At 45.7% G+C, this 21,072-nt stretch overlaps 1 protein-coding gene across 1 annotated transcript; it reads left to right on the top strand.

The window, feature by feature from the left end:
- Positions 1-614: 614 nt before the first annotated feature.
- On the top strand, positions 615-20,133 carry DOLPP1 (dolichyldiphosphatase 1). The gene is made up of 8 exons (XM_090021112.1): positions 615-741; positions 7,738-7,838; positions 14,401-14,485; positions 14,787-14,886; positions 15,782-15,880; positions 16,696-16,824; positions 17,696-17,785; positions 18,418-20,133. The coding sequence occupies exons 1-8, from the start codon at positions 666-668 to the stop codon at positions 18,452-18,454; spliced, it is 717 nt and encodes a 238-aa protein (XP_089877238.1). The 5' UTR covers positions 615-665; the 3' UTR covers positions 18,455-20,133.
- The last annotated feature ends 939 nt before the right edge of the window (positions 20,134-21,072 follow it).

Raw genomic sequence — 21,072 nt, 5'->3', positions numbered from 1 at the left:
GGTCATGTTCAAGGGCTCTGTACTTTTTCCAGGCTCACATGTTAAAGTTGGGCAAAGTCGGGTGTTTAAATTGAAGGGGGAGGCTGGCACAGCAACTTCCACACCAGGCCACAGTGCCTGATTGCTAGTGGTGGCACCATCAGGTGATAGCAATAGCTCTAGTGCGCCATGCACCTGTGGCCCTCTGATCTCTACGGCCCGCACCCCTGCGGTAGCCAGGGCCTGGCAGCGCCTGGGGCACCAGAGCTGCGGAGCGGAAACCAGCCGAACTCCCCGTTGCCTCTTCCAGCCCCACAGCCCTACCCCCTCCCCCCCCCCCCCCCCCCCAACATTTGATTGGTTAAGGCTGGAGGTCAGTCCGGCCTTTTGATTGGATGAACTGCATCCTCTTCTTCACCAATCCTAAACTGGGCCAGCACCCGCCTTCATTTTGATTGATTCCAGATCTACCTGCTGCCTTCCTCCGCTGGACGCGAATGCCCATATCTCATTGGCTCCACCGATCCCGGGTTGCATTTTTAATTGGGTGTTTGGGGATTGGTCGGTCTCTCCCCTGCCGCGCCGCCCTATTGGTTGTTTAGGCCTCCGACCCCCGCCCATTGGTTGTACCGCCCTTTGTGTGCATTCCGATTGGCTGTGGCGGCCTGACCCGGTGTCCGGGTAAGATGGCCGCGGTGGGTGAGTGCTCGTTCCCCGCTCCATGGCGGGCGCTCTCTCTCACTCACGTCGAATATCCCGCAGGTAACGCTCCGTTTAACGTGCCTCTCTTCCCCTTTCCGTGGCCCCAGCGCCATCCTCCCGGGCGGCCCGCAGCCGGGGCTGAAGGGGGTTGCGGGGCCGAGGTGGCGGCTGCCAAATAGTGAGCCATTGAGCGGGAGTGCGGGGAGGTTGGGACGCGCATGCGCCCTCTTGCCGCGAGGACTTGCGAGATGGGGAGCCAGTGTGCTGCGGAGTGCGCATGCGCCCCGTCGAGGCCGTGGACTCCGGCTCCAGGGGGTGGCTGGAGCCCAGGGGAGCCTCAGCCCTGCAACAGTTCCTGGGGACCTGCGCGGCCTGGCCTCGGAGGAGCTGTTACTTAGCTGCTTTCTTTTCCTCCCTCCTTGTAGGATTGTGTCTCTGTCCTCTCTGGCGATGCTGTGGCTGCCTCTGCGCCTCAGGGTGCCCTTGCCTTGCTGGGGTGCAGCAGAGTGGCTCCCTTGGCAGGCTGCTGTTGTGTGGCAGTGTCTCTTCACCAGATCTGGAGAGACAAGGCTAGGGTGCAGTGCCTCAGTGAAATGCTATGGTGCAGGGGGAGAAATGCAGTCGTGTCCTGCCCCTGAGCAAGTGTGCAGGAGCCTGGAAGGGTGGGATGTGTCGACAAGCTTTAGACTTCCTCTGTGTCGGACTTTGGTCAGGTAACAGCACCCTTCCTCTGTGGGAGATGCTGGAATCCTGCACAGAAACAGGTGCCAGGTATGTCTGGGGGCTTGTGCCTTATTTAGAAAGGCAGTTTGTCCTGCCAGGTAGGCTTTCCCACCTGCTGCAGTGCTGCGAGTAAGTAGATCCGACGTTGTCTTTTGGCTGTGCATGGTAGCAGCTTGTCCTGCCTTGTGTTGTGCTGGCCTTTGTTTTCAGGCATCACAGGAGATTCAGGGTCAGCATAGGGATGGGTGCTTTGTTAGCAGGACTTTGGTTTCAAACATGGTCTCTGCAGTGAGTACTCCAGTGCTGAGCTGGAGAGACTGTAATTTGAGTTAAACATAAGTTTTGGCTGTTTGTGGTCATCAGCAATTCACGTACTCCTCTTTGTCAGCCTCTTAGCCCTAATGACCTGGCTCAAATCCAGCTTCGGTAATTAGATTCTTCCACAGATTCCTGACTCTTTTCTTTCTTTTCCCTAAGCTGCTATGTAGTGTTGTATGGCCAGTTTCTCTACAGCCAGTACCTATTTGGAGCAATAGCTGATAAAATTAACAGCTCTCTACCAGCAGCTTTTTTCCTGGGGACATTTTCTCTTCTACCATGTATTCAACCAGCCAGTTAGTTTTATTGTGGACGCTCTTTGTTGTTGTTGTTGGTTTTTTTGTTTGTTTGTACAGTGCCCAGCACAATAGAGTCCCAGGTTGGGACTAGAGTTTCTAGTGTGATTATTGCACGGTGCTAATGCAGAAATAGAGTTAATGCCGCCTTGTGCTGATAACCAGAGGGATGAGGAAGAGAATTGCAGATTTCTCTTCTACTGCAATAAGCTATTAAACTGGTTTGGGGGGGGTGTGTGTTGAGGGTTGGGACTGTTCTCCTCATTACTCATGCTTTTGCTCTGAGCTTGAGGCAGAAAAATATGCTGGATGGATCAGTGGTCTGATCCATTATGGCAATAGTTCTTAAAAGCCTGTTCTCTTTAGAGACGCTTCCAGTGGTCTGCTGCTGTCTTACTTTTCACTTGCCAAGAATTATGCTCTGAATGCTTTTAAAAATTCAGTCCAGGTTTTCCAGAGGCTCCTTTTTCAACTAGCAAAATAGACAGCCTCTCTTTACCTTTTACTGAGCAAATCATGTTTTTGGTTGTTTCTCTGGGTGTAAACTCAAGGGTTATCAGGTTTGATATAATGAGCAAATTGGAAGAGTAACGCGCTCATGTGGGAGAGTCGCACAACTTTCCAGCCACTTGGATGCTCAAGTGCTGAAAGTAGAGTTGTTTTATTAGTAACCGTGAAACCCTGCACCCATGAAGGAAAAATGAACAGAGCAACATAACACAGCAGCTGCATTGTGACTTTTTTTAAAAAAAAAAAACCAACGAACTGAAATTACTATCCTGACACGACTTCTGATGTATATTGTCTTGGGGCCTTTAAATTCTACCCATCCTATTAGGGGGGTTCTTTTCTGCACAATCAATTGGAGAAACGTTAAGTTCCTGGCTTTTTAATATTTTTAAGCTCTTTCTTTGGGAGAGCTGGATTCTTTAAGGCTCCATGACTTCCTCAGAAAAGATGAAGAGGTGATATCCTTGAGAGGCAGAGTCTGAAGCTGACTCCAATATGAAAAAAGGAGATGGACTTAGCAAATCCTGTCCCTAAACTAGCAAAATTCTCCATATCACAGTCAAGTTTTTAAAATAATAAATTTGTCAGAGAAGCCAAACACATTTAGCATGTTTAGTTGATACTAGGCCTAACAAAACTAGCATGTGTAACTATTGCACGCAAGCAAAAGTACTAGTTTGTGTATACACTCTTACTTGTTGTTTCTTAAGCAGGCTAATTGTAGTTTATGTAGGAACACTTTTTTTCTATGCCTTATTGTGACTTGTTGGAACTGCCCCTCTCTCCAGAGCTATTGCTCCTTCCATGTTGAAGTAACATTTACTGGGAGAGACTGGTGCTGCTGCGGTGGTATTTTATTCCTCATTTAGTCTTTCAGAAGAAGTGTGTTGGGTTGTGATAAGAACCTTTGTCATGCCACAGTCTTTATCATCCTCAAAGATGAGTAAGAGGTGGTTATTCTTAAGGTGTCACATCTTGTGCTAGCAGTATGAGGGCAGTGTCGTGAAAAGCAAGAAGTGGCAGTTCTTCATGCATTTTGCATGAATACAGAATGTATTGACAAAGTGGAAAGCCTTCATGGCATGTGCAGCTTATGCTCTTGCAAAATCACCTGTAACACATTGCTGCCAGAAGTAGACATCTTGATAGGAAACAGTGGTGGCAGCGGTAAAGATAGTTCTTGTTGGCAGGATGTGGTCATGGTGACATTAATTCATATTTTTTACATTGCATTTAGATCATGCTAAAGTGGTAAACCTCAGCTATTTCCAGTCAACACTAAAGGGATGCTGGGTAAAAAATATGCATTTTTTTTAATTGAAAAAATCCCCATAAGACATTGGAAGTAATGTCTAGAATTTAATATATTTGTAGTCATGAATGCTGTTTCATCCATTTGTATTTTGAGGTCATTTTAAAAAAATGTTTTACTTACTGTTTAAATGAAAGTTTTTTAATTTAAAACAACAGCATACTAAACAGATGAGATGTGTGGGGTGGGGGGAGCGTGGGGTTGTTTTGGTTTTGTTTGTGTTTTTAATTCTTGGGCTTGGACAAAGGCTGCTGCTAAGAATATCTCCACATAGCTGTTGGAGGTTTGTGGAGTGGAGAAAAAGGACTTTGCTCACTTTTTTTTGTTTTTTTAGAGTCCTATTACAGAACTGGTTTATCTGGGGTACTTACTATTAACCTCCCGTGTGTATAGATGTCTTCATGTCTTGACTCGTATCCTATCAGTTATGTTCCATTTCTGCCATTTCTGAAACTCCCAAGAAGAACGCGATGAAACAGTTAGGTTTTCTTTTAGATGGTCCGTGCCGTGCATTCTCTCTTAAAGACTTGGGCCTTTTCCACTCTTGGATTATGTCTGTGCCAGCTAAAACTGTCCACCAAACCATTGCATCCACTTGTTAGAAGACTTCTAGCATAGCTTCCTTGACTAAATTGGATGCGGGTCTCATTTTCCTGAGAATTGTACCAGATCAAATCAAACCCCTTTGCACTACTACCTATGTGGTTTTAGAATCTGGTTCTGTTAGGATGTCACTAACATTAATAGTGTGTAATATATTATTGTGGCTAACAGTTCTGTTCTGAAGGGCTGAGGAGGCTGAAGTGTTTGAGAGAGAAGATTTACCTGAACAGGTGACTATGAAAGGCACAAAGTTAGTTTGGTGCAAGTGGTTGTTCACTAGTGTAGGCTGTGTCCTAGATCGTGGCCACTAGCTGTAGCAATGGTCACCAGACTTTACTGACAGGATGAATTGGAGTATTAACTTTACTGTATTCTAGCATTCTGAAGTTTCTGTTATGCTCTCTTGAGTTCCTGTATCTACTTCAATGTTCTCAAAGGACTATTTGTATCTCAACTTCTTTATTAAGTGGTCACTGTGTTTAGGTCTAACTTGTTTTTCAAAGCTTTATGTGCTACAGATTAGAAGAATGAATGTTCTCACGTGCAGTGCTGCTGAAGGCTGGTACGTGACTTTGGAGCTTAAACCATAGGCACTGAGTATGTGGGAGCCTGAGGGCCCTGGCACACCTTGAGAAGAGGGTAGGGTGACCACCCATCTCTGACTGGGCAGGACAGTCCTGAAATGGGAACATTAAGTGCCAGTCCTAGGCTGCATGACTGGGACAGCCTTTGCCTTGGGTTCCTAGTATTGTGCAGGGATCCAGGTTTACTGTTTACCACAGAGTGTTCCAGCCTGCAAGGGGCTGCAGGGGGTGCCATGTGCACATTGTGCCCCTCACTGCTGCTGGGCAGGCAGGGGACACCTCTCTCTGGCTGGCATGGGGCTTCCAGGGGGAGTGCAACAGGGTAGGGAGCCCTGAGTTCCCAGCAGGCAGCCCCCATCTGCCTTCACCCTCCCCCCACCCATGGGCTCCACTCAGTCATGCTGCCGGGGGGGTGGACTTTATCTTGCCCCCTCCCCTCCAACCTCCCAGCAAAAATAAGTTGGTACCTATGGCTTAAATTCCTTGAAAGTTATTTCCAGTATAGTTTTGGCTGTCTGGAGGCAAGTGGTCTTAAGATGAATCTCTTTTGGTGCTTACGTTGTTGTTAGACAGTACTTAGACACAAAAGGTGTGATTTTTCTGGCAGCTTGTGCTGTTGCTTACACCAAAGCAAAACATATCATAAATATTCTGATTTTTTTTTTTCTTTGGTAGCGTTTGACAGCCATTTTGCATTTCTTTTGCATTGGTATAAATGACTGTTAGTTATGGGACAACAGAATTGAGCCTGAGGTCTATTTAATAGGGGTTCAGTTTAATTAAACAAATAAAACACCCATGTGTTTTAGGTTTGTTTCTTACATTAGTCCATATTCTTTATACTTCTCAGGCTGAAAGTCTTCAGCAATCTCTGCTATTAATAATCTTAGTAGCTTCTAACTGTAAGTGGTGCAGAGCTTGGCATTTTAAAGGAGACTGCATGGTGTATCACAGGTGATTGTACAGGCATCTGGCAATGCACCCAGCAGCATGGACTTCAGAGCAGAGAGGGAGATTTTTGTTTAGCTCCAGTTCTTGAAGCCAAACATCATCATGCCAATTGCTACTGTTTTGAGTTCAGCTAAAAACTAGGCTATGAGTGTGTGTGTTGGGGCGGAAATGCCATATACAGAGGAAGGAAACTAAATTGATCTAGGAATGAATCAGTTTTTCAGGCACGTGGCAGGGCTCAGATTTCTTTGGACGGTATTGTTGCAGGTGGCTGCATTGGCTGGGCCCCAGCCTTGCACAGTTCAGCTTCATTTGCTGTTTGCGGCACACAGTACATGTAAAATTTAAATGACACAGTAGACATAACTAGAGAGCCTTTAATCATTATCAACTGGCTGATTAAACTGGCCGGCAGAGAAATACACAGGGACTTACATGTCTGAAGTGTGATAGGATAGTTACATCCTTTAAATCTTTGTTGTACATTGAATAACTATAGAAATCCATCTCTATTTACTGGATAAGGTACACCTGCAAGGGTATCTGTTTCACTACTTTGGTATATGTACCAATTAGTTGTCCCTTTATTGTTGCACCCTACATCCAACTTTCCTATTTTCCTGGAAGATGCATCACTTAACTGTCTTTTGGGTATGATATGCAGGGGCCTTTGAAACTCCCTACTCAGTAGATTTTTAGCAGTCTGACCAAGCCTGATGATCTTCCATGAAGGGAGAAAAAATGTGGGAACCTGATTAGAAGCTAAGATCTTGTTAAACTAAGGGAGAAGGGGGAGGATGCAAGGGAAGGGAGGACTACCAGAAGGTGAGAACTTGAAGAGCGCATGTTTTGCTGAAGTATTAGCAAGACTGTCATGGGTGCAAGGCCTCGAGTTTGCAGCTGATATTCAGGAGGGATCAGGGAGGAACAGATCCTTCTGTGTTTCGTGTAGTGAGGTTGGAAGGACTGTATTGTCATGGTGAGAATAGTTTGAGCCCACCAAAGCATTTTCCCTGTTTTTTGATTTTGCTGATCATGGGGTAGGGTTGCCAGCATCTTTCTAATAAGTCTGCATTGTAGCAGAATCATTAACAATTTTTTTAACTGAGTTTTTTGCTCTGTTTTTTGAATTGTTTTTTTAAATGGAGATCATTTTTTAAAAGGGGTATACAAGAACCTTTCAAAGAGACAAATAACATGACTCCTTTTGTGCTTGGTTGCTGATCTTAGAATTAGTTTGGTGATTTTGTTTTTGTTTTGAGTCTACAAGCTCTTTAGGGAAGATACAAATGTAGACAATATGTTCTTCTTGAGGAATGAATAGGTAAGGATGCTTTACACAGACTACTATATCGTGCCATCTGTGTTGTGCGCGTGTGCACATTATGCTTTAACTCTGATATCTGTCATCTTTTGGGGTTCATACTTTCATGCCTAGACAAGGGGACTACTCGGTCTCTCCACACTGGTGTAATCTGGCTAGCAGAAATTGCTTATGGTTTGTGTAAGGTTTGTTCCATCTTCCTCCCCTTCTGCCTGTTTCTGAAGTCGGGCACTGCCACTCTGTCTGCTTTCAGCCTCCTTTCTCCTTCACTTGTAGCTTGGTTGAAATGCTGAGTCCATATGGGTCTGCCATATAGGGCTCTACCACTGGGCTACCAAGCCATTACTCTTGTGTGTGAGCTGCCAGCCTACAGCTGTCTGTGTTGGGCAGATATATAAAATTCAGGCTGATTTGTTTTTCTCTTTACTTCTACAGGTGATTTCTCTGGTCAACTCTTAGCCTACTTGAGTCTTAGTCCAATTTTTGTCATTGCTGGCTTTGTCACACTCATCATATTCAAGAGAGAGCTTCACACGGTGAGTTTTCCTTTTTCATGCCAGCAACTTGTTGACGGAGCAGGTCAAAGTAAGGTGATCTCTTTACCTAGAAGAGACCATAACTTGGTTTTGCACCAGTTTGAGTTAACGATCTTGCCTTAGGTCATTGCCAACTTCTGAACTTTAACGTTGGTTCTACAACTTTCTGGACAGATGGTGACAAGGACGTGTCATACATGTTAGTCATTGTGACAAACATCTCACTTGTGAGAAACCAGAAGTGAGAATTGATGCTTATATTTCCATTTTATGCTGTAACCTGATTGAATATCAAGCTGTGCAGGGTCATGCATGATGGACAGGAAAAGGGCTAGGAAGAATAAGCAGGTGTTGTGTAATTCAGTAGGATGCTTTTTTCCCCCTCTGATATTTTTATTTAGAGTTGCACTTTCCTGTGGTTTCTTGGGGGTAGTAGCAAGGACTGCAAGATCCATTTTGCCCCTGTGTAAAGCAGCAGGGTCAGGAATGAGTCTGGCTCCTCTCCTGACCACCAGCAAAAGATTTTTCTTGATGTAGTGTGTTGCATGGGCTGTGCTGTGGGTCCTGACAGGTAGCTAAGAAGTGGTGGCTCTGTCTTGTCATACGTAGTTTACAAGTCATTCATAATGTTTGCCCTCCATTAGCAGGCAGAGGAAATGGAGCCAGTGGCAGGATTATGGTATTGGGGTCTGATACTCCTAGCTTTATACGAAGTGAGTGTCATGGGAACCAGAGGTTTCAGAATTGAGAATGGAGCCTCTAGCTTATTATAGGCGGTAGCTTCCAAAAGCTGTGCAACTCTCTAGAGGTTTCTTGGTGATGTATATGACAAGCATTGGCAAATTGAGACCAGTTCCGTAGTGCCCAGTTGTCTGCATCATAAAAAAACCCATCCCATTAGGCACAAATTGCCGCCCCCCCCTCCCGAGCTGGCAGAAATCCTGGGGATTGAAGAGTCCATAAAAACTCCTTTCTAGGGGTGAGCCCAGCATGTGAAGGGTCAGGTACATTGGTTAGGGGACTTGTCTGTGAATAGAGGGCAACTTTAGGGCTGTTAATACAACTTCTTTGATCTCTGTATTCACTCAGTCTTTATAGTGTACATTTTGTTCCAGGTGGACTTATGTCCACCTGGAGGTCATTGCAAGTCCCCTGGCACGGCTTTACGAGCATTCATGGTGCTCTGGTGAGGTACCAGAGGACTGGAAGAGGGCCAGTGTGGTTCCCATCTTCAAAAAAGGCAGGAAGGAGGACCCGGGAAAATATAGGCCCGTTAGTCTTACCTCGATCCTAGGCAAGCTGTTTGAGAAAATTATGCTGGCACACATCCAGGAGGGGCCAGCAGGGGACTGCATGCTTAGGGGCAACCAACACGGGTTCATCAGTGGCAGGTCCTGTCAGACCAACCTGGTGGCCTTCTACGATCAGATCATTAGATGCAGGGGTAGCAGTGGATATAGTCTTCCTGGACTTCCGGAAGGCTTTTGACACTGTCTCTCACCCCGTTCTCATTAAGAAACTGGGGGGCTGTGGTGTAGACACCCAAACAGTTAAATGGGTCGCCAACTGGCTGGAGGGCCGCACCCAGAGGGTGGTGGTGGATGGGTCCTTCTCAACCTGGAAGGACGTGGGCAGTGGGGTCCCGCAGGGCTCGGTCCTTGGGCCCGCACTGTTCAACATCTTCATCAGTGATTTGGACGAGGGGGTAAAAAGCACCCTGTTCAAATTTGCTGATGACACTAAGATGTGGGGGGACGTGGGCACACTGGAAGGATGCAACAGGCTACAATCGGACCTAGACAGGTTACAAGGGTGGGCGGATGAAAATAGGATGGGTTTCAACACAGGCAAGTGCAAGGTGATGCACCTCAGGAGGAACAACCGGCACCATACCTACAGGTTGGAGAACTCCCCTCTTGTCAGCACGGAGGCGGAAAAGGATCTTGGAGTCATCATTGACTCCAAGATGAACGTGAGCTGGCAGTGTGGGGAGGCAGTTAGGAAGGCCAGCCGCACCTTGTCATGCATCCACAGATGCATCTCGAGCAGGTCCAGGGAGGTGATCCTCCCCCTCTATGTGGCACTGGTCTGGCCGCAGATGGAGTACTGCGTCCAGTTCTGGGTGCCACACTTCAAGAGGGATGTCAACAGCATGGAGAGGGTCCAGAGGAGGGCCACTCATATGATCAGGGGACAACAGGGCAGGCCCTATGAGGAGAGGCAATGGGACCTGAACCTGTTCAGCCTCCACAAGAGAAGGCTGAGGGGGGATCTTGTGGCCTGTTACAAACTAGTCCGGGGGGATCAGCAGGCATTGGGGGAGTCACTGTTCCCCCTGAGCACCGCTAGGAGTGACCAGGAATAACGGTCACAAGCTGGCAGAGGGTAGGTTTAGGTTAGATATCAGGAGGCACTACTTCATGGTCAGGGCGGCTACGATCTGGAACCAACTTCCAAGAGAAGTGGTGCAGGCTCCTACCCTGGGGTTGTTTAAGGGGAGGTTAGATGAGCATCTTGCCGGGGTCGTTTGACCCCAGTATTCTTTCCTGCCATGGCAGGGGGTCAGACTAGATGATCTGCTCAGGTCCCTTCCCACCCTAGAAACTATGAAACTATATGTGGTAAGGTTGTAGTAGAAATTATGATGATTAAATAGGTCTTTTCCAAGTCTGGTCTCCTTGGAAGGGAAGCGGTAGCTCTTAGCTGGAGCAGGCACTGCACTCAATCTACAGATGCATGCTGGTTACATTAGCTTCCCTTCTTGCCCACCCCCCAAAACGAAAACAAAGCAAAACAAACTCTTAAAGGAACGTCAGAGTTGCAAAGTAAAGCACTTGGTTTCCCCATGAAATGTGCTTGGATGATAGGTGTGTCAGGTACCACACACTAGATCTGTGGCAAAACCGGTTGTCCTGGATACTTTTTCAGTGTCTAAAGTGCAAAATAATGTGTCTTGGTGGTTTGTTTGTTTTTTGCAGCTTTGCTGTATTCACTGTTCTTCCTATGTGGTGAATGGGGCAGTGATGCTGTAGGAAAAAACCCCTTGCTGGGGTCATTTGACCCCCCAGTACTCCTTCCTGCCATGGCAGGGGGTCGGACTAGATGATCTACTCAGGTCCCTTCCGACCGTAGAAACTATGAAATGTGATGTTGTACCACATTTACTCAAATAAAAGACGAGCCTGATTTATAAGATGACCTCCCCTTTCCCCACAATAGTTAGATTCTATATATGGAAAATATATAAATTTTGTTACAATTTTCCAGGTATAGAATCTAATTTTTGGTGGTTTATCTTGTATTAGTCTCCCTCTCACTGCTACAGCAGGGAAAATGTATATCTGGAGGTTCAGGTAGCACCTTTTGCTCTTTGCTTCCCCCCAGCTTTTTCACCTGGCAGCCCCTTCCCCCTCTTGTTACAGTCAGACATTGATCTTCCTGAGTGCATGGAAGTGGGGAACAAATTTTTAAAAAGCTAGGGGTGTAGTGATTAGAGATCTTGGGGTAGATACTGATAGCTGATTTTCTAAGGAGGCATATCAGCTGATACCGATCCAATTTCCAATACACAGCCGGACAGCTTGAAGAGCTGCATGCAGCTAAGTCTGTTGTGGTGGAAGGGGAGGGTAGATTGAGGGCCCTATGGTGAGGGAGGGAGTGGGGCTGGAGCAGGGCATGGGATAGACCCACGGCACATCCAGGGGTGTGGGTGGCTTCTGCTGCTGTGTGCACCCTGGGAGGGCTTGGGGGGTGGGGGGGGGAGGAGGAGGGGCTGTGCCTATAGATCTGCGTGGGGTGGGCTGCCTCTGGTGCTGGGGCAGTGCTGGGTTCATCCTGGTGCCTTGGGGGTGAGGTGGAAGGAAGGGGAGGGTTTGGGCTAGGGCTGTGCTCGGGGTAGGTGGTGGCAGTAGGAGAAGGGCTACTGGGGGGGCCATAGCCACCCTAAAATTTACTGTAGCCACCCCTGCCATTCCTGAGCACATCCCCAGCCCAAACCCCTTCTGCCCCCTCCCCCAATGTGCTTGGAAGAGCTCAGTGCTGCCCTGGCCCTAAACTGCAGCTGCAGCCCACCCCACCCTGTGCAGATATGTGGGCAAATGCCCCCCTACTCCTCCCCCAGTGCCCTCCTGGAGTGCATGCAGTACCGAAAGCTGCCCTCCGGGTGGGCCATGGCTCCATTATGCGCCACACCCCAGCTGGGCAGTGTCATCCCCGCTCCTTCCCTCACTATGGGGGGGTCTTGATCTGCCCACCCATGCCCCTTCCCCTCGCCACTCCCCTTCTACCATAACAGACCTATGACCGGCACGCAGCTCTCCAAACTGTCGGGCTGTGCTCATTATCACCTACATGCTGCTCTGCAGCTGCGCACATGCACTGGCATTTATTGGCCAAATTATCGGCCGCATTAGGCGGATTTCCAACACAGTAAACTTTCTTTATATCGGTGCTGATGTGATATTGGACTGATGTATTGGTGCACCTCTGTTAAAACAATAGCCTTGAAATTAAACATGGCTGTAGCAATTTAAATATACTACCCATGTGCTTAGTTCACCCAAAATTGATGTGTGTTACATGTTTTTGAAACTGCTGTAAGTTTTAGCACAGGTACTCCATAAACACCCTTTTGAGCAGCACTTTCCAACTACTTATGTAGTAGAAACTCTGCATGATATTAGTCCAAAGGCTTGGGATTTACCACATAGTTCATTGGGCTGCGTCAGAGTCAGTGGCATTTCAAGTCATGGTGATTCTACAGGTCAGCACTGCTCAGTATATGTGTATATGCCAGATACTCTCCCACCCCCCATGTGGTAATTGGCTCCTGTTCATGATTGGAACCAGGTGTTCTTGTCAAGTCCTGGAACCAGGTGTTTGGGTGATGTTTGTCAAGCATTTAAGGCTGGTGAAGAAACAAGAATAATTGTATGTGAGGAAGAAAGGCGCAGCTCAGATGTGGAAGCAAAGAGGAAGTCAAGATGTATTCAGTGTTGTGGCTCACCCTGACTTGGAAAAAGAGTTGGTGGTGATGGGGACTGCCCTTAATTGGCGCTACTGTATGCTTTATTCAGATGGGCTATTGTAGTGGTTCATATGCATTGAATCAAAATGAGCTACTCTTGCTGCACTAACCAAGGACAAACAGGAGCTGAGGGAATGTGACCTCCCTAAGCCAGCAAGAGATGAGATGCTCTTCTCAGCCTTTCTTGCTAGAGGGACAGTAGCAGCTGCTCCATTATCAGCCTTACCTTTGTCTACAGCTCTTTGCCTGAAAACAAGATGACAGCGTGTTCAGAGACTGCTGGTAGCAAACCACTGCTAAGTTCCTCCAAACGTGTGGCAGTGCTTAGAGACTTGGAACTCATTCAGAGCTGGGTGCATTTTCATGGAGGCACTTTCATTTTCTCTGAACACTAGGCCCGCTCCCTGGTTCAAGCTCTGTAATTTCTAGAGCTTTTCTAAGAAGCCCAGGAGAAAGTCACTTGGCAAATTTCTTCTAAGAAGTTATTTCCCACCCTCTCTACAAGTGTCGGCAAAATCCTTCCCACCCAAGGCAGAGAACAGGTCTAAGCATCCAAGTTTTGACACATTTTATAAGTGACTGAAAACCAGGACTTGCTATGGGAAATATCAGGAGCTAGGCAAGTGTTTAGTGTTCAGGGTAACAAGCAACTCTATTGATTGTAAAGGAGCCACCACTGGGATGGGGTGCAGGAGCAATCCAGCAGCACACAGCCTGGTGGCCTGCAGCTTAGGGTGGGGAGTGGAGAATCCCAGTACCAACTGACATGGGAGGGAGGAGTTAAAGACAGAATTCACTTCCTAGGCTGCAATTTAGCCAGGGCACCAGGGCTGACAAGAAACTTGTCCTGGTCTGTGCAGTGAAGATCAAATTGGTATTTATCTCTGTTCCAAATGGGAACCGACAGTTTCAGGATGATCGATATTTACTAAAAGCTGCTCACTGAAGAGAAAAATAGCATGTCACCCTTTTAGCAGTGCATGCAACAGTAGTGTGTGTGTGTGTGTGTGTGTGTGTGTGTGTGTGTGTGTGTGTGTGCGCGCGCGTGTGTGTGTGTGTGCATATGTACCCATGAGCACATGCACACTCCCTCTCAATCTGTGGTAAAGACTTAGAGATGTTAACATTGATAACTTATCTTTCTGATAATGCTCTTTTCAAGTGGGTTTATTCTGTGAGGGACTAATGCAAACAACTGAATATAAATAGCATGTTGTCAAATGTATAATATGGGTTAAAAAGCTGCTCCCCCCTCCCTTTCCCCCTCCTTGGTTTTCAGTTAGAGTGTAGTTGGATGATACCTGTAACTGGAGTAGGTTAAAAAATGAGAGAGCTAAGTATGTGCTTGCATGCAGACATGTACATGAGATGGAGAGTACTATCTTTGTTTTGGTTTTGTTTTCAAAGTGAATGGGGCCCTAAAATAAAATTGGGTAAGGTGTGGCAGAGAAGTATTGTCCCTGTAGAGATAATGCCAAAGGAAGCTGAGGGATGGATCCAGTGTTGCGGGCTGACATGGCTGTCTTTCCTTTGCAGATCTCTTTCTTGGGTGGGCTGGCTCTCAATGAAGGAGTGAATTGGTTAATAAAGAACATTATCCGGGAGCCACGGCCCTGTGAAGGTACAGTACAGCCTAATGGCATGGGGGAAAGACTGGGTGTGTAGGGGATGAGTTAATCTTGAAATCTGGAGACAGCACTGGGGTGAAGGGTGAGTGTTGCCCTGGGTCTTGGATAGTGTTTGCACATTCGGGGCGTAGGGGCACGTGAATAGTAGCTCTGGCAGTGCCAAATGAATGAGGAAATGCTTATAAATTCATACACACAGCCCAGCAGAGCGGCCTCGCTGGATCCCTGCAGAGTTCCAGCTGCTGCTGCATATGGAATAGTCATTGATCGTGCTGTTTGTTCTTCTCTTCCCAGAAGCCCATTCAACAGTGACCACAAAATACGGGATGCCATCCAGCCACTCCCAGTTCATGTGGTTTTTCTCTGTCTACTCGTTCCTGTTCCTTTATTTAAGGTGAAGCACCTGATAACGCTTTGGCCTCTGGGACGTTTCGAATGGGTGGCTTCTTAGCTGCATGCCTTTTTCCTTCTCTTCATCGGTTGATTCCTATAGGTTGAGCTGAATTCCAGGACCTGTGCAACCTGTTGTGGGGTGGGATTCCTTCTGGAATGTGGAGTTGACTGCCTCCCAAAGTGCATATAGGACCGTGGCCCCTGTTGCTTTTTTTTTTAGCTAAGAATATGAATTGAGGAGGGGGTAGGAGGAGTGAAGTAGCTTGAGGACAGTCCTGCCAGTATCATGAATCCTTCGGAATATGATGTTCTTGGCTCGATCTCTTAAGATTTGTGCCGAAGATCAAAGCTGCCTGAATCCATGCAGGAAAATCGTGGGTATAGGGGGAGGAGAAGAGAAAAGGGAGTGGATCTTTCCTCGGGCATTTAGTCTCCTTGGCATTTGTGAGTTGGTTTCTGCAGCTTCAGCAGTACTTCTTGCTCTTTTTGCATGTCTTGTGGTGTAGCTCTACTGTTTGGAACTAGACTTGAATGTTTTTGGAGGGGGCAAGGGATCTACATACCAGAAATGGCTGCATGTTGTGTTTTTGTAATGTGACAGAGCAGGAGAGACTAGGGATCCCCCTAGTTCTATGAAAAACTGTAATGGACACTTAAGGTCCCAGTGATGTCAGGGCATGCTGACTTCCTGTATGGTGATATGTTAAAACCAGCTGACTGAAATTGGGCTTTCTCACTTGTATCTACTCGGTAACAGGTAAATATATATCTGTGGCAGCTGTGGCTTCCCCAGAGTCACTGGAATTTGGTGGGGTAAGATTTGGGGGCTGTTCCTCTTCCTAGCACCATCTTTTTTTTCCATCCTGCTAATGACTCTTCCCTCTTTCCTTTCTCAGAATGCACCAAACAAACAATGCCAGGTTTCTGGATTTATTGTGGCGACATGTCCTGTCCATCTTGCTGGTGACAGTGGCCTTTCTAGTCTCTTACAGTAGGTACGGAGCAGCTGTTTTTCTTACTCGTTTTGTACTAACCTTTTGCTTTGAGTCTTTAACACTTTAACTTTCTGTAGTTGGTATTTTTTTTTTTTAATTCCTGATGACCATAGCAAAACTGCCAGAGCTTTAGGGGAGTCACCATGTTCCATGGCCTTTTGTACTTCACACTTTGTCTATCCCATCCCCTTTTCTGCATCAATGAATAAAAGCATTGAGGCAAACCACAGGCCAATTACTACTGTAGCATCTGAAGCATTTGCTATTGAGTTGAGTGATCTGTGTCTTATTTTAGAGATGGTTTAGGTGGATTTAGAACTGTTTGGCTTCCGCCATGTTTTCATTTGGACACCATAATTGCAATATGAAAACTAAACTCTGATAAAGGGACCTTCAGTTCAACAGAGAAAGGGTTAGTAAGTTCCAGTAGCTGGAAGTTGAATTTGGGTAAAACTCAGATGTGAAACCAGATACCAGTTTTTACAGATGAGTAGGAACAGTAGGAGGAGTGCCTTTGCTAGTCTGAATGGCCACTATGGGACACATCAGGGAAGGACCTGCTTTTAGGGTATTTCCCATATTTAGGAGTACCCTGAACACAATGTTCAGTACATCAGAGGATCTATACTTGCTGACAAAAAATCTGCCTGTTTCAACTGGGTGTTGGCCATATTTTAATAGGTATCTCTGAGCTGTTTCACATCTTGGAGGGAATCCCTTTTTGAACTTCACCGGTGTCTGTAAGACCCATTCTCTCCTGTCCAATGTCATTACCTTGTTTTTTCTAGTGACTTCCCTTTTTCTTTCTGCTGAAGGGTTCATCTGCTCTACCACACCTGGAGCCAGGTTGTATACGGAGGTGTTGCAGGCAGCATCATGGCTGTAGTCTGGTTTGTCTTCACACAGGAGATTTTAACTCCTCTGTTTCCAAGGATAGCTGCATGGTAAACCTTTGAATGCTGCTTTGATCATGTTGTAATCCTACAAGACTACCCTTCCCTTGTCTAGGGGCTGCACATCTGGGTTTCCTCTAAATGGGTCACAGCAGTGTTTAATTCCTTTGAAATGTAAAAATAAATCTTATTCAGCTGGCGCATGGCTAGAGAATCCATACTGTACAACTGAAGCAAAACCAGTCCTGGGTTACTTCAGTCTGTAAAAGCAGATGGTTGTCACGATGTTTGGTAGAGAGAAGCCCTGAGGTTGGTGGGCAAACCTTCCACAAGTTGCTATTGGTCTAGGGTTTGGAACTGGGAACAGAGACTCCTTAACTCTAGTTCCAGCTCTACCTTCTGACATCCTGTGTGATCATTGGCTTATTTATGCCTCCATTTTCCCATCTATAAAATGGGGTAAATATTTTCCTATCTCATAGGAGAGGAGAAGAAACATCACAGACCTCCCTTCTTCTATAAAGCACTTCTACATCCTTGGAAGAAATGTGTGTTGGAAGGGAGCACAGTGTTGCAAGATGGCAGCCTCAGGAACTGCCAGCTCCACCTCTTGCCACCCATTTCCCCAGATCTTCTGTAATGGGAAGGCTGGTTCAATTGAATTGCATCTCGGCCCACACCAAATGTAATCCTCAGGATTTGGGTGGGTTTTTTTTGGTTTTTCTTTTGTTACTAGTTCCTGTGAGGAAAAACCACTACTTCCTGCTAACATTAATATGTTACTTTGTGTGCCTATATGTGTTTGTACTGCCAGAAATACTAGTGACCATATTATTGGCTTTTTAAGGTGGATCCTAATCAGGAAGATTTTTCTAAATCTCTCCCTCTTCTCTTCTTTCCTCCCAACCTTTGTTAATTTTAGGCCAATTTCAGAGTTCCTTTTAATCAGAGATACTAGTCTCATTCCCAACATCCTGTGGTTTGAATACACTGTCACCAGAGCAGAGGCAAGGTAAGCAGAATAGTGGAGGCTCTGCATGTGGGGAAAAAGTACATCTGAGAGATTACATTCACTGACAATTGATTTGCATGTCAACTTGTACTTCAATTTTAAATACAAAGTAACTGATGAGGGTAGCTGTCTATGGCTAGAATAGTACAGAGGGTGAAGATTTACCGGGCTGGATTAAAATGCTAGTTAAAACTGTAAAAACTGATAAATGCTAATTCCAAATGCAAAGCTGTTGGGGTCTGCCTAGTCAGAGGGAGATCTTTGAAACAATGTACGCAGTGTAGCCAGAGGAGGTTTGTGTGGGAAAGTGACTCTGTTTTGGGGTGCACGAGTTCATTTGCTCTACAAAATGCCAGTGTTATGTCTGCCTGCAAAAGTGCATGACAAGCCACAAGTGCAGCATTGTCTACATGGTGGACATGTAGGCTCCATGGCTATTTCTTGCCAGGGCCTGTAAAGAGCAGGTATGACCATCCATGCCACCACAAAGTGGCTGTGTGACCTGTCTCTTTCCATTGGAAGCTGTGCAGAGCGCATTTGACCTAATGCTCTTATGGGGCTGGCTACAACATACAGCGGAGTGGTTGGGGGTGAATCTACCTTATTCTGGTACTCTTGTGTTCTCATTGCAGAAACAGACAGCGCAAGCTGGGTACAAAACTTCAGTGACTCAAGGCATGGGAACTAGAATGCATGATTTAATGGAGAAGGACAAGACTAGAGACCTGTACAGACCTGGGAGCAGCAAGGAGCTTTTTAACAGACGGACCAAAGGAACAGGCAGGGACCACACCCAGAGCTTGGAGGCTTTTGCTCTGGCTTTTTGCAGCTAGCTGGATGCTCCCTGATGCATGTGGGACCGTGCAGGAGCAGAACTTCATTTATACCACAAATGCGCATTGCCAGTTGGAATGTACTATCATGTCTAAGTTGGGGGAGGGGGGAACAATACCTGGTATCTCATTTGGGGGAGGGGAAGAAAATAGTGACTTTCTTTTCCCAGCATGAAATATACACACTATTTATTTATTATTATTATTATTTTTTTTTTTTCTTCAGAAATGGAACTGTTATTTTGGGGATGGGTGAAGTGTTGATTGTGTGTGTTGGGAGAAGACAAAACTAATCTCAGTTGATCATGCTTAATTTAGGTTTTCTAATTTTTTGGGAGGGACAGAGAGGGAAGGTTTGTTTCCTTTCTGCAACAGTTTGGGAGATCTGAAATCAATTCCAGCTGCACTTTGTAAGGATCTAAAGAAGGAACTAAAGACTTGCTTTTAACACTAGTGACATTTCTGCGTGCAAGCCTACATGGATGCCATTAAGGGTGGGTGGGTGGAAGGGGGTGGGTGGGTGTGTGTGTGTGTGTGTGTAAACACAGAAGAAAAACTAAAATATACTAATTTTTTTTCCATTGCTGTTCCTGTTGTGTAATTAGTAAGATTGCTCATTTGGGTCCCTACATTTAAGTGCCAGCCACATATATTACATTAATTCTTCCTTTATACTTTTGGTATAACCTGTACAACCTCTGCTGCTGAATTTAAATCAAACTGTTACTGATCATTTAAAATTTAAATAGCAGTGGCATTAACTGGTAGTTAAGATACCACTTGTGGTATATGAGTAAGGATTAGGCCCAAGTCATTGTAAAACTTTATGTATGAATAAGATGACTTCTAATGGTTAGTTTATGCCCTCTAAGCCTGATGGGAAGACGCATTTACTAGTGAAATATTTAAAACAAAAAAACCCCCAAACCCCCAAAATTGACGCTACTAAGTACTAATGGCTGGCTTGGGTACTGGGGAAATTGCTGTTGAAGAGCCCAGTAAGATTGATGTGCAGGGTGTTGCTGTTCTTCTGTGCTGGAAGCAGCAAACCTTTCTCACATGGGTTTGGTTTTGATTCTGCAATAGCAGCTTAGAATACAGAGCTCCTGCCAACTGTATTTTGCCCAAACTTGTAAAAGCACTTATTGGAATGACTATCCTCTTCTGGAGTTCTAGACACAGTAAGTTCTGCTGCAAGCTGTCTGGGTACCGTTCCCTTTGCATGTGGTGTTTGGCACTCTCACACTGCAGGCACTTGCATCCTCTGCAGTATGCTGGTAAATATTTTTGAGGGGAATCACCCCATCCTTGACTCAGCAGTGCTCCCTGAATGTACTTCATAGCTGTGCAAAGGCTGTTCTGTTCCACTTGGCCTATAATCAGGCAATTCCTGTGAAGTCCCATAATTTATTTTTTTTTAAATTAGGCTATGCAACGTTATGGTTGGCTTGAAGCCTTTCTAAGGTTTAACCCAGCTGTTCATCTGCATTAAACAAAAGGCTGTTGGCATCCGTATGATAGTCATGTTTGGTAGCTGTGTGCATAAGTCTTTCTGCATGCTTGCTAGGCTTCCATTAAAAAGCAACTCTTGCTTCATATAAAAGTCTGGTATGTTTGATGCACTTTTTGCTCATACCTGATCATCTTTGTATTTCTCGACCACCTTAATTTAAACACAGCATTTCTAAGATTTCATCTGTACCTGTTGCTATGATCCTGTGTGCCCCTGGTGAAAGTTGACTGCTGTAACTGTCCTGACTAAATCAGAGGGTTAACCCCTGGAAGAGGTGAGCCTTTTAAACCTGATGCAGAAATTAAGAATGACAACCATTTTTAAAAACTTTTAAAAAGTAAACATTTAAATATATTTAAAGACTAGAAGCTTATTAAGATTGCTCTAATCCTTAATTAAAAAATTTGTTCTTGCGATAAACATCTCAAACCAATTTCATAGTCATTGCAGTGGTCTAGTGCAAACTCCCACTAGAAAAGCTCTGTCACTTGCTTGGAAAAACCACTAGTTTTATACTTAGGATCTTGGCATGAGCATAAGGATCAGACCTGTGTATAAGGTCTGATTCAACGCATGTGGAAGTCAGCAGGAGTCTTCCCACTTGTTTCAATGGGATTTGGTTCATAACTATTCCATCTAAAAAGCCAAGTGAGTAGATAAAGTGTAGGAAAAGAATGTGCTGGTAGTTCAATAAGCCAGGTAATAGGACAGCATAGCTACTTCAGCGGGGCACCATGCTGGGAAATTAAGAACAGTTGGCTGTGTCTTGGCTCCATGCTCCTCAGGCAACTGTTTATAAGTAAAATTTTCAGTTCCCCTCCATTTCCCTCCTCTGCTAAATCAAGTAGGTCCAAAAGGGGCAGTTTAGTCCTTCCCAAGGATGAAGCAGTAAAAAAGTAAATAGAGGTAACTAATTCTCCCCTGACCTCTCCAGTCCAGGT

This window comes from Crocodylus siamensis, chromosome 11 (genome assembly GCF_052110815.1).
Source record: "Crocodylus siamensis isolate JL-2025a chromosome 11, ASM5211081v1, whole genome shotgun sequence".
NCBI lineage: Eukaryota > Metazoa > Chordata > Crocodylia > Crocodylidae > Crocodylus > Crocodylus siamensis.
The sequence above is the reverse complement of the archived record's forward strand: the minus strand, read 5'-3'. Positions and strand labels throughout refer to the sequence as shown.

Coding starts and splice junctions, on each gene's coding strand:
- DOLPP1 (XM_090021112.1), top strand. CDS start 666: ATGGCCGCGGTGGGTGAGTGCTCGTTCCCCGCTCCATGGCGGGCGCTC. Junction 14,887..15,781: donor TTCCTGTTCCTTTATTTAAG/GTGAAGCACCTG, acceptor TTCCTTTCTCAG/AATGCACCAAACAAACAATG. Junction 17,786..18,417: donor GTCACCAGAGCAGAGGCAAG/GTAAGCAGAATA, acceptor TTCTCATTGCAG/AAACAGACAGCGCAAGCTGG.